Source organism: Erpetoichthys calabaricus, chromosome 11 (genome assembly GCF_900747795.2).
Source record: "Erpetoichthys calabaricus chromosome 11, fErpCal1.3, whole genome shotgun sequence".
NCBI classification, from domain to species: Eukaryota; Metazoa; Chordata; class Cladistia; order Polypteriformes; family Polypteridae; genus Erpetoichthys; species Erpetoichthys calabaricus.
Window position 1 is genome coordinate 94,772,709 of NC_041404.2, and position 14,036 is coordinate 94,786,744.

The following is a 14,036-nucleotide window of genomic DNA, read 5'->3' on the forward strand; positions in this document are numbered from 1 at the left end:
CCAAAGTTTGAAAAATTGTTACACCTGCTAAATTCGGTCTCTCCCATACTGACATTTGGCCAGCTTGGTTTTCTAAGTTTGTATCTTCATTTTTTGTTTCCATGTTACTGTTTCAAAATGCAGTTTCTTATTAAGAAATATTGATATTGTGTCAAAGATGGGTGTAGTCTTAGAGCTGGAAGTCATGTCATTAAGAGTTGGGATCTGGTGCCATGGAAGAGGAAATGATATGTGGAGACTTCTGGGGACCGGAAGAAAGATTAGGACACTGGTTCTTCTGTTGGTCTGCAGTGTAAAAGGAGAAAGAGTTAAAGGGCAGCACCAACACCCTGCCTGGAGTGGAAATACAAGTATTCAAACCCATAAGCTGTCCTCCATGTCCACGTGTGTGACAGTGGCTATCATATGTAATTAATTTAATTAACCCATCGCTAGTTTATTCTCTTAGAACAAAATTAGTATTTCAGTATTGCATCGGTTTTCCAACAGACAAAGAAACGACACAACTATATAGTAATTCCAGCATTACAAAGAAACTTTAATGGCACCAAGATGGTAACAGGATAATTTCAGTAACTGCTTAAGTCACCCTCTGGTTATGTAGTATACACTTTGATATTTTAAAAAAAACTGCAGCTACTCAGATGTTAAATTTCCCTTAATATCACAATAAAAACCAGTAGAAGTCTGCAAAACAACTCAGTGTAATCCCCTGTGAAATAGTTAACTTAAGAAATATTAACTCTGAAAATTTATAAATTTGCAGTTTTGGTCTCTGAATATTTATGGAAGCAAAAAAAAGATATTTACATATATATATGTAAATATCTGTTTTCACTTTTCTCTTAACCTTTTGAAATTAATTAGGAGTTTATTGTGTAAAGCACAATATTTAATTACAATGATAATGGCAAACCTCTTAAGGGTATGCTGTACTGATAACTTAAGATTGAGAGAGAATTACTGTAGCTATATGCAGGTCTTCACAAGCTGTTTTCAGTTCAAATGATTCAGTTTTCTTCAGCACAGGTATACACGTCCACCATGCCCCTTGCAGGCTGAAAAGACACATAAAAGAGTAGCAATAAAGAGCAATCTTAATGCACATTTTAGTCATTTTGCATTTCAGTTCAATAGTTCAATCACTTTAACTTGCTACAGAGTCACTTTATACTTTTTACTGTTTCAGATTTTAGATTTTAATTTAATTTTTATCTAGTTTGACTTAATTCTCATGAATAGCCACCAGACTTTAAACTACGATAGAGAAAGGGGAATCAGCTTAAGTGCAAACAATAGTGTGTTATGGTACAATGACCTTTCTATGAGTTGAGTGAGATTAGTAGTTTCTTGTCACAGGCATCAATGCTAGGATTGTCACTAAGTTATTTAAATGATATAGATAAAACTGTTGCCAGCATAGCACAGTATTACCGTTTTTTAGTTTTACGGATGACGTAAACCTCTGGGGATTTGTAGATTCCCAGGAGCAAAAACATCTGACACCTAAAACCAAAAACTAAACACTGTCAATCACAAAACATGGGTATAAGGTGTGGGTGTATTCAACAGGCAAAATTATAGTCAGAGATCAGTAGTCAGATGTTTTGCTTAAATGGGGTGGAATATAAAAACAGTGAACAATCTTAAACTGGCTCTGCTGAAGGTTTTGATTTATTGATGTTAAACATGCAATTTTAAAAGCTAAACTCCATTATTCAGAAAGAATAGTTGGAGATTTCAATGCCACAATAATTTAATTTAAGCTGTCTTTCATAGCACTGAATATAAAGTTGACACTGGTTTTCAACTGAGAGATAGCATAAGTGGAAATTTGAACATAGGGTAGGATGTAAGAACAGACAAGCTTAGAACCCCACTTGGATTAAAATCAGATCAACATTGTAAATTAAAGAAAAAGGTAGAAGCGGTGACAGTGAAGGAAGATTTTAATGATTGGAATGCTTGAAGGCTTGAGTTATGAAATATACAGTATATCCAAAAGTATGAAAACCCCTATAAGCCCAGGCTTGGAAAATAATGAGATTACCTCTAATGCACAAGGTTGGGCAAGGTAGGGTTTTTGAGATCTATCTATCTATCTATCTATCTATCTATCTATCTATCTATCTATCTATCTATCTATCTATCTATCTATCTATCTATCTATCTATCTATCTATCTATCTATCTATCTATCTAACAAAATTAAGAGAGAGAACAATATCCATTTTGATGATAGCTAGTCTGGACATGGAAGGTGAAGACATGAATAATCAGTAAGGCACTGAATTTCTAGCACTATTGAAAACTCAACCATATTTATGAGTTATTGTATCTAGCAACAAAGGGATAGAAGTCTATATCTAAACATTTAATTTATGTTGTTAAAGGGATGAAGGAGTGAATTAATATTTACTGAGGGAATTTAGGAGAATTAACAATTTTAGGACAGCAGATTTTGACTCATTTCAGAATATAAGGAAGATCACTAAGAACATTACTAAAAATTAACAGTATTAACTCTGCATCGAAATATTTTGTGACTGGAGCCATTCCTCCGAGACTGAGGTAATTAACTCAAATGCCCTCAATGTAGTGGCTAAGCATTTGAGTGAAAGATTAAAAAGCAGTGGGGTAAAGCGGCATCCTTGCTTAGAACCTTTAAAAATAAATAAGAGGGAGAGGTATTAGTTAGTAAGAATAATCACCCTCTGTAATAAATACATTGCTTTGATCATATTAAAGAAACTTGCTTCAAAACCCATTGAATACCAGACCTGCCACAGAAAATCCAATCTCATTTGATCAAGACCTTTTCTGCAACTATAGTCAAAAATGTGGTTGGAGGGAATAGAAATAGAGCACTATCTAAGACATGTAGAAGGTGTTGGACATGGTCTCTTCCTTGAGCAGTAGATCTCAAACTAAAGTCCTGTTAAAGTCCTGTTTGATGCTGGACTTTGTTGAGTGTAGTTTCGATGAGTTGGAGCCTTCTTGAAGGCTATGCCTGCAGGAAATGTCAACTGATCCAGCACCTCAACCTCAGGGTCACTTAATATGAGGATGAGGTGACCTGGCGTAAGTGTCCTAAGTACACCTGTTATGTTTTGTGTGCACAGCTATGGCAAAGAGGGCGAAGGTCTTCAAAAACATACACAAACAAAGCCCACAGGCTGGTTTCATCCTACTCAGAAATGAAGGAACTCTGACCTATAAAGTTCAAAATACTTCAAAAATATATCAAAAAGGCCCTTCCAGTGAGAGGAATCAAAAAACCTCTGGCTAGCAAGGCCAAAGCCAAATCTTTATAAATAAAGATACTTATTTATATTGTGAGCTGCGAAGCTAATCGTACCCCCAAAAAGACACAGACACCCCTGGGAAAAACCCTAGGAAACCCCTAGAAAACATAGACAGACTACCTTCACATTTCTCCTTTCCCTTCTGGCCGGCTCTGTCGCGTAATCTGCCTCCCGCGCGGTACTCCGCCTTGTCAAAAAGCCTGTACGGGCTTCTCTCAGTTGCTTAAAACTGATTTCTTGCTTCTCCTTACCCCTCTCCCAGACATTCTCTCCTCCTGGGGAAACTGTCATCTCTGAATTGTCATGGAGGAGCACGTTTAAATTTTTGAAAAGAGACAAATGTTTGTTTGCAGTGTTTTGAATAAAGTTCCTTTCTTTTCTACAACCTCCTGTGTCTCTGTGCAAATCTGTGACCCAAGCGTGACAATATAAATGCAAATAAGCACAAATTAGTAAAAAGGACAGAAATAAGGCACCAACAGATTGACTGAATTTCAATTCAGAGCAAACAAGTCCAAATATGCAATCCAATTATCATAAACCAAGAACAGGTGGAATTAAGTTCAATAAACCAGAAAACCCAATGCTCACAATAAATGCAATCAATAGAACTTCAATGGACCACTGAAGGATCTGCTCTGTTTCTGAAGATAGGCTAAGGGAAGGCCTTTAGCTGTGACATCAGGGTGGCCCCACCTTTTGGATTTTCTTCCACAAAGTAAAATGAACATAGTAGAACAAAACAAAATGCATGGAAACACAACACTTGCAAACTAAATAGTTAAAGAAATAATAATCAAACATGATCTTACATAAAAAGAAAAAACAAATCAATGCCACAAACATAGTCAATACAGTAAAAAGGTAAATAATATTTGAAAAATATCAAAACAATTAAATAAACAAAAAATAAACTTGACCCAGTGCTAAAACCCTGGCTAAACCATAGCAGTACTTCTATAATGGCACAGGAAAAAAATCCAGACCAGATAGAGAGAGGCAAGTGGACCATAATCAAAGATAGCCATAAGATAAAGGGTGCACACTGTCCAGAAGCATCAATCCCTGAACTTGAAGTGTCAAACAATTTTCAGGACCTTGTGGAGCAGCTCAATAATTCTGAAATGATTCCCCAAAAGGCAAACCTCAAAATGTTTCCTAAGTAAGAGTGATAGTGATAGTAGGAGACTCGGTCATTAGGGGGATTGAGATGCAGGTTTGCTCCAGAAGCAAAGAGTCTCATACATTGTGTTGCCTTTTGACTACACAGGTGGGAGACCTCCTTGGAAGAGTGGATATAGTAATGGCCAGGCTGGACAATTTTAAGCAGGATAGACAAAAAAAAAAGAAAGGACAGGGTTGCCATTTATATGAAACAAAACTGATGAAAGATGATAAACCACATCATAATGAAGATGTCTAGATTCAACTAGAAAATATTGGGAATAGATGTCTTATTTTAAGCAGACAGTAGGTTCAATGTGAATCTTTTAAGTATTATTAAAATGACAAGTTTAGAGGGGGATATTATAATCATGGGGTCTTTAATTACCCAAATATGAACTGGTCTAACCTGGCAAATAGCAAAGTACAACAAGAGGGGTTTTCAGACATAATCAGTTGAAATGAAGGCAGTAGAGGGTTGAATCAATTGCTAAGTGTCAACTAAAGTTGCCAACAATCTATTGTGAAATGGTGAAATGACTCCACACTTTTGAGTTCTTTGGTCTTTGACCCTCCACACTGTTTACATCCTCTGTCTCATCATATTTCAAAATGTGATTAGCATTACACTTGGTCAGTGAAGTGATGTATGAAATACATAACAAGCAAGTAATTGATAACAAAATGTGTTAGCAAATATTTTATCATGGATTATTATTGATGATATCAATTAGCTTTTGCAACCATAGTAAAATTCCTCATAGCACCTTTTAAAGGCCATTCACACATACAGTATATGGAGTTAGAAGAAAGTTAGAATTAACAGCCAAGAAGTTCTCCAGCATGGAGGAATATTTGTCACAAATATTAGCTCTCTTAAGCAATTATGTCAGGGTTTGAATTTTACTGAGTATTGCACATATTATTTTAAATTTCTACATGGTTCAACTTAATAAAGTGGAAAAATCTTGCAGCACTTTCAAGGCAAAAATGCCTTTCATGACTGTCACATTTATCCCATTATCTAAGAAATAAAAATACTGTACAACTCTTCATTCATTTTCTAACAGCTCATCCAGTTCAGTGGAAGAGGTCTCCCATAAGGCCAAGTTCAGGGAAAGATAAATGGGTTCTGAAAACAGAAAATTCTGCAGACACCTTAAAAGAGACATTTTTCAGATCTGAGAATTAAGTTGTTTAGTATGAGGCTTGAAATACTGTAAAAGTCCAAGGATACAATAACACTTTTGTGTATACTGTAGTCAAGTTTAAAAAAATCTACTTGAAATCCTGTATTTAGACGTGCAGTAAAAGCTCAGTCTTGCCTTTAAAATAAAAGGTAACACTGTCAGCATTCTTGGTAGAACACAGCAGGAATGTGCATATATTTCATTCAGGTAACTGGATGAGAAAAGAATGCCTAACCCTTTAGTCGGTGAACTCTCCACTGTGCATCTGTAGACATTAATGACCATCTGGAGGGACAGACTGACCTTGTAGGACAGGCTGGCATTGCAGTTTTGCCTGGATAGAGCTCAAGTCCTGGCTTAGTGATCTTCTGCCAGAATCTTTTATTGCCAGCTAAAATTTTTCAGTTTTCCTGACTGGGCATCCCTTTGGAATGCAACATCTGTAACCTTATCTGATAAGACAATCAATACCAGACCATGTCAGGGACATCCCTCTCAAAGGTACAAACTGGACACCAAAGTTCTGAACAAAAGACATAAATCAAAGATGAGCAACACTAACGACAGAGGTCTGTAGCAGTGGTCAACGAAGATGATGAGATTATGTACACCCAAGGAGCCAATGACAAGAGCCCTTGTAACAAGCTAACTAATTGCTCTTTTCTCATCATGCTACAGCTTAATTTAGCCATAATTTGGCTGCCAACAACCAGAACCCATAGCTGAACAGATGTGGCCACAACAGATGTCAAAGCAATCCCTTTACCCTAGAAGGCAGCTGTGCTAGATGGGAAGAGATGAACACTGTACTGGAGTTTACAAGGTTGCCATTAGTGCAACCTTGCTAAGGAACAGCAAAGACACAAGCAAGAGAGAGACTGTACATAAACCATGTGTTCCCCTTGCTAACGACAGTCAAGGACTGCTGACCTAGCAGACATAACTTTGCTAGCATGCAAGGGCACACTGTGCAAAACTCTCAAAGAGAAACTGGAGTATCGCCTGCAACCAGACGATGTAGCCAAAGGTAAAGAAGGAGACCTCCTGAACAAAGAAAAGAAAGTGCACTGAGAATCCTTCCATATGTCTGGAGAAAGCCTCAAACCATATGTATTGTATAATTTTTTTTGATTCCTAGAACTATTAATAATAATTTACTGATAGGAAAAACCCAGTTAACGTATTAAGGTATTGGTGTAATTGTAAATAAGAGGTTACAAGCTTGTGAAGGATACATTTTGGCACTGTGTTATATGTTTCTTCCCAACAGTCAAAAAATGAAGTAGTATTTCACACACACACATACTCTCACATAGAGAGAGAGAGAGAGGGAGAGAGGGAGTGTGTGTAGGGGGGTTGGTGAGAATCCAGAACAGAGTCTGTGAGCAAACACCACTTGCAGGCAATAAAAGCTTCATAACCGGCCAAAGAAGTTATCCATCCTGAACACATTAATTGAAAAATATAGATTTATAAGCTATGTGCCTTTTTTATAAGAGAGAAAACGTTTTGTCTAAGCTAAGAGATAAAATTGATGTTATGTGCCTTTTCCTATAGGAGAGGAAAAGTTAACCTAAACTTTCATAATTTTATTGTAAGAGTTAAATTTGAACCCTGGTCCAATGTGCACCTAGCATGTGTCTGAGTCTCATATCCTTCTGAGCTTAAGATTAAAAGCTTACGCTGTTATTTTATTATTCACTATGATAAAATGTATTTCTTGTCCTTTATATAACCCCTTAGGAGAAGTGCTATATTTATGGCATAACCTTTCTGTTTAATAATACTGTTTCCTGTTTTGTACCCAGCTGGATCATAATATATATATAGGCCATTGTTCTTTTCTCTTCTTGAAATTCACACAGCTCCTCAAAATAAAAATGAAAAATATACATTCAAAAAGTCATGTACATCCTAAACAAACAGGACTATCAATCAAATTGTGGTCATCTAAGGCTTCAAAATCTGCCATGTCTTGTTAGCAACTAGGTGTAACCAATCATGTTAAAAGTTTTCTGAATTTGTAACGAATTCCTTTTAAAGAATAGTGACCCAATCAATGGATTGTATAAATATAGCGCAGAGGACACTTTTTCCTTTGCAAAAACACTGATATGATGCTTTTTGCCTCTTCGGAGATTTAGATAAAGAATACCAATTGACGCTTTCTCCTGCCTGTGTTTTATTGCTTAAATCGGGGTATTCCAATGGCGGGGGCGGGGGGGGGTATGGGGGGGGTGGATATGGTGGTGTGTGTGTGTGTGTGTGTGTGTGTATTCATTAATTTTCTTCCACATTATGTTTCATGTTGTTTGTTATTGCCTTTCATCTATCTATCTATCTATCTATCTATCTATCTATCTATCTATCTATCTATCTATCTATCTATCTATCTATCTATCTTGTCTAAGAGAGAGACGCTGACAGCTGGTAAGTACAACACCCAAAAAACCCTTTTTTATTGTTTTCTTTTTTTTACACTTCTCAGACCAAAGTAATCAACCTCATCTCACAAAAAGCAGACCTACAGCACATGGCTGCATAATCGAACCCTGTAATTCAATAATAACACAATGCACATATATAAAACGCTATCTATCTATCTATCTATCTATCTATCTATCTATCTATCTATCTATCTATCTATCTATCTATCTATCTATCTATCTATCTGTTTGTCTGTCTGTCTGTCTATCTATATACTGTATATTTAGAACAGATTCTGTTTTTTCTTGTCTGACTCCCTTTTGTACAGTAGGATCTAGATGATAATAATAATAATAATACATTTTATTTATATAGCGCCTTTCCCATGCTCAAGGCACTTACAGAATATAATAAAGAAAGGCAGAATATACAGTATATAGCATTGTACAAACCAGATAAATAAATAAAGAAGATTAAGACAGTAAATTCTGAAAAAAAAAACAGACAACATAATTGATGGTCTAGCATGATTCTGCACTTATGGGGTGTATTGTTAAAGATGATGAGACAGAATATTGAAGTCAGGTGGAGAACTTTGTTTCTTGATGGAAATGAAAATTGCCGGCATCTTAACATCAACAAATCCAAGGAACTGGTTATTGACTTTCACTGCACCAAAGAGACTCTTTGTCCACTTACTAATCATGTAGTGGATGTAGAGATGGTCCACTTCTACAAGTACTTGGGGTTTCACATTAATGACATGTTGGACAGATCTCAAAACACAGAGAAACTATTTAAGAAAAGGTTAGGTTTAGGGTTAGGGTTAGGGTGAGGGAAAACATGCAGATTCCAGGCAGGGAACACACAGGATGTGAACTCCTTTCTACAAGGCAGCAGCGCCAGTGCTGTGCCACATGCTCCCCATATGTTTAATTATTAACAGTATAAATTATTTAAATTAAGTTAATTATCTGTAAAACATAATATACATCCATCCATCCATGATCCAGCCCGCTATATCCTAACTACAGGGTCACGGGGGTCTGCTGGAGCCAATCCCAGCCAACACAGGGCGCAAGACAGGAAACAAACCCCGGGCAGGGCGCTAGCCCACCACAGAAAACATAATATATATTCTTTAATGCATTTCATGATGTTAATGGATCAAGTATCAGCCTTAGGATTCTAAATGTTCAGAGAGCTGTAACATGAATTTAATGTATTCTGTGTGGCAATTGCTGCCTGCAGCTCCTCTCAGCACAAGAGGATGCCCACCTACAAGCATGAAGCGATTAAAAACTGGGTCAAGGAGCACTTAGAACATGAACTATTTAACATGCTACTTTAGTTATAATGGGGTTTTAAAAAAAAACTCATATGAAATAAACTACAAGATTAAAGTGGAAATTTCATGACTAAAGTCGAAATCTATCTATCTATCTATCTATCTATCTATCTATCTATCTATCTATCTATCTATCTATCTATCTATCTATCTCATAGTAACTATTGAGCAAATCAAAAGATTTGATACTAAATGTATGATCAAGGAGAGATAATGATAACATTTTTAAAAAGTGTGGTTCAATGACACAGCACTATTCCAAAAAGCAGTCAATTAAACTTTTGGTAAACCCAATTTGGTGGTAAAATTATACTCTTGCTGTAGGGAGAATGTGAGGAGGTGAAATGACAGACTGAGAACTATAGAGGCTCAAAGCCCAAACTGCTGAAGTGAAAGTTAGAATCATCTTTGCTGCCCATGATTATTCTGTGTAACTCTGCAGATTAAAATGTATCAATGACTACCTGAAATACCCAGAGTTGCCCGGGAGGAAAATAAAGTGTTTTTTTTTAATTGTTGGAGAAAAATATAATAAAAAAATACATTAAAAATCAAAATAAATTAACAAATAATGAAGACTCACTAATGTGCTTGTCTTGTGGTCTTGTACTTATGTTATCATCCAGTTGATGCTCAGAACCGGCCAATTCTATTTAATTTCAAAAGCAACAGGGGTGCGGTGGTGCTCAACCATAAAGAATGCTGGCAGTCATCTCTAGTTTGCCCTCTGGTGGTTGTTCCGAGTGTCAACTGGATGATAACATGCATACAAGACCGTAAGATCACCCCCCTTCCTACACAGAAGGTGGTAGGTTAGGGGTAATTTCACCCTACTGTATTTTTAGTCGACCAATGAGAAACATGTGTACCAAGTTTCATGAAAATTGCTCCAGCCGTTCGGAAGTGATGCCGGAACATACATACATACACACATACATTGACTTTTATATATATAGATTTGAAAACTATAATGATGTAGAATGCAATATCAAAATGTGCAGACCACAGCAGAGAGAGCATACTGGGATTTGAATTCATTTCAAATTATTTTTGCATAGCACACTTTACTCAGAGCACCCCAAGAAACTTACAGGTAAAGTGCAAATAATAAAATTTGATTATTATGATGATTCACTGATTAAATATTAAATGTTTTATGCATATAATTCGATGTTGAGCCTTCCTTTGTTTTTCTTTTATTTAATTCTTCAACCTTAGAATCACATATCATCACAACCTGGCTAACACTTACCAAGCAAACTGCTCCAAAAAGACTGATAAGTTGCATTCCCAGTCACTGCTCCCAGTTTAGCAGGGTTGGATCGCACTGTCTTAACAGAAAACAGTTTCCCAGAATTTTCTATTTCAGGACCTGTCACGTCAATTTCTACTAAATGCCAATCAACTAACCTGAGCAGGAGAAAAAAAGGAAATAGAGACAGACAATGTATGACAAAGTTTATACTATCAAACAGTATTTAATATGAACCATTTTCTTTAGGCTTATTGGATTTCAAGTGATTGAAACTTAAATACTTGTAGTGTGAGGAGTTAGGAAAGGCATTATTTAGTTTATTAATCATTTTTCTTTCATATTCCTATATCATCACATGGACTTGGAGCTAGGATGATAAGAAACTATAACAAAAACATGTTTGCTTAACTTCTTAGAAATGGAAGTGCCACTTTATTGTACAGTCAAGAAAGGGAAAACACAAATAGAGCCCTGCCTCTGGTGTATACTTAGTGAAAAGCACTACACAAAAATAAATTGACTTGACTTAACATACAGACATTATTTCTAGAACTACTGCCACCACTGGCAAAGATGACCCAGAAAAAGACCTTTAAAAATGCATACATAATGAACTATATTTTATGCCTAAGGATTTGGAAAAAAGGTGGTTTTATTCAAAAACAATTACTGTATTTCAAAACAATTTTAAATATGTAACACTATGTTTATTTCTTTTCTCAAAAAACATAAAGAACATACTGGCATAGATCGTATATACTGTAGTTCTTATATACAGTATTTTTACAGTTCTTTGATGCCGTCATGTCTCATGCTCATGGCTTGTTCCCTTCTAGTCAGATATCGGGTTTTTATTAAAGTCCAGAGATAATCTGAATACTGCTAAACCTTCATTTTTTTCAGTTAGCCATTTCTTTGTTGCTGTTGAGTTGTCTTTAAGATGATCATGATGCCAGAAAGTCCACTTGAACCAAACCATATCTTTTTGGTCGAGTAAACAAGGGTTTTGGCTAATACATCATGTTTTTTGGAGTCAGGCAATTTGTTGATGAACTCTTTTAGGGAAAGTAATAGATTGGTTGCTGTAAATAAATCTGTAATAATAAATGCCCTTTTATTCAATAAGGTCCCACATATATGAAGAATTAAAATTAACAAATCAACATTGTAAAATACACTTTGCCGTGGTGCTGACCAAGGCTCAATTCTACACTAGTAAGTTTTTATTTAAAAACTCAAACATTTGTCTCCATTTTTGTCTTTCATCTATACTACCCCCAGGTTTCAACTGATGAAAATGAATACTTTTGAAAATGCTTTCCAGAACTGGAGATATTTGAAAATGCTGGTGCAGCATTTCAGTGTTGACAGGTGAAAACAAAGATTTCTGAAAATATGCAGACTACATCTCATTCAGGTTGCTTTGTGCTTATTACATGGCTCATTACTGATTGGATCTTGCTCATTACAATGTCTTATTCCCTGATTGGTCACCCTCCATGGTAGAAAACCATATTCCAAAATAGTATGTATGGAAGAGTTGCTTTCCATTGGATTTGTTATGATCCTTATCAGTATGCATCTAAATTAAGTTTTGTGTGAGTTGTAGGAACTGTAGTCAAGTGACTAGTCACATTGCATGACAGGGTCACCAGTCATATTTGTACTCAAACTGCATGAGCGTACTTGCTCCGATTGACATGCCACAATGTGAGTGTGCAGACTATGGTAAGCACAGTACACAGTACAATGCACACTCACTTTGGTTTCTGCACAATGAATTTAAAAAAAGTTGACGCAACATCAGAAAATCAGCTTGTTAGACCATTCAAGGTAAAAGACAGCCAAGAAATATTTCTGACATGATTGCACGATAGCAAATTGGGCATCACAAACCCTCTCATACTGCATAGAAAATGACAGCTGATAAAGGTAAAACTCAGGACTACTCAGAATATCAGTTAGTGACTGCAAATTGGGCTTAGAAATGGTGGTAAAATCACACAATGTATGCCCAATTTTAAATGTTTATGGTGCATGCATACCCAGTTCAGGTGGACAATTACATCATATGTGTTTTTGGTCATTTTAGTATGAATGAAAGATACTGTTGTAAATGATGTGAAAATAGCTGTACGGATGGAAACATGAGAACCTAGTAGTGGGAATGTTGCCTAAATTTGGTGGCCCTTGCATATTTATTTACAACATGAGCAATTTTTATGGAAAACACTAAAAGCTTACTGTGACTCTAAATGGGTTACAGAAATCAGAAGCCATTATAGATGACATTTAAGATACCAATAATCAACAACACATTCCACAAGGTTGCTTTAATGAGGCAAGCAAGTGGCCCTGCTATTATACAGTAAATAAAGAAAAGCTTTTCTAAAAAAGCATTTGCAAAATGATACATGGAAAATACCACAGTGGGTTTGATGAATATGCCGAAATGAAACGATTTTTTAATATATGAACGGTAAGCATTATTTGAACTTTAAATAAAATATTCCCTGCGGTGGGTTGGCACCCTGCCCGGGATTGGTTCCTGCCTTGTGCCCTGTGTTGGCTGGGATTGGCTCCAGCAGACCCCCGTGACACTGTGTTCGGATTCAGCGGGTTGGAAAATGGATGGATGGATGTTCTTTTTACTTTTACTTGAGAGACAAACACCTCCTTTTTCCCAAAAGGCAATGCACAAAACCCCCATTCTTGGAGTTGTAGAAATCTAGATGGGTAGAAGTCATCTGTGTCGAACAGGATAACAATGTTCAGTGTAAGCATTTGTTTAAAGTGAAATAGTTGAAGGAAATGTCAAAGATTGGGGTTCATGGAGTTTCTGACACCTCCATAGGTGGTACTTTTTTCTTAATAATAGGACACTGATTTTTATTGCTGTCAGAATGACCTTAGCTTGAGTAAAAATTTTTCTACATTCTTTTTTTCACTTTTAAGCATGGTTTAGACATAACAGTTGATGCATTGGCTTCAAAAGCTGTCATATGTGGAATGAATTTTCCATAATAGTTGAGAAATGGGCGGAGTGGTGGCTCTGAGGCTAAGGCTAAGGATCTGCGCTGGTATCCCGAAGGTTGCCAGTTCGAATCCCCGTCACTGCCAAAAGAGATCCTACTCTGCTGGGCCCTTGAGCAAGGCCCTTAACCTGTAATTGCTCCAGGGGCGCTGTACAATGGCTGACCCTGCGCTCTGACCCCAAGGGGTATGCAAAAGCTAACAAATTCCTAATACAAGAAATTGTATAAGGCGAAATAAAGAACAAAAAAAAAAAACAATCCAAGAAATAAACGTTGGCTTACATTCTCAGGAGCAGATATGTCATTAATTGCC

The 14,036-nt window shown here is 36.4% G+C and overlaps 1 protein-coding gene across 1 annotated transcript in view; it reads right to left on the bottom strand.

Annotated features, from left to right (window-relative positions):
* Window positions 1-517: 517 nt before the first annotated feature.
* Window positions 518-14,036, bottom strand: part of aspdh (aspartate dehydrogenase domain containing) — a 53,112-nt gene continuing 39,593 nt past the window's right edge. The window contains exons 7-8 of the mRNA XM_028813627.2: window positions 10,686-10,843; window positions 518-1,058 (exon numbers count right to left, since the gene is read on the bottom strand). Of these exons, the coding sequence (XP_028669460.2) occupies window positions 1,021-1,058; window positions 10,686-10,843 (196 nt within the window). The 3' untranslated portion in view covers window positions 518-1,020. The remainder of the gene's footprint in view (window positions 1,059-10,685; window positions 10,844-14,036) is intronic.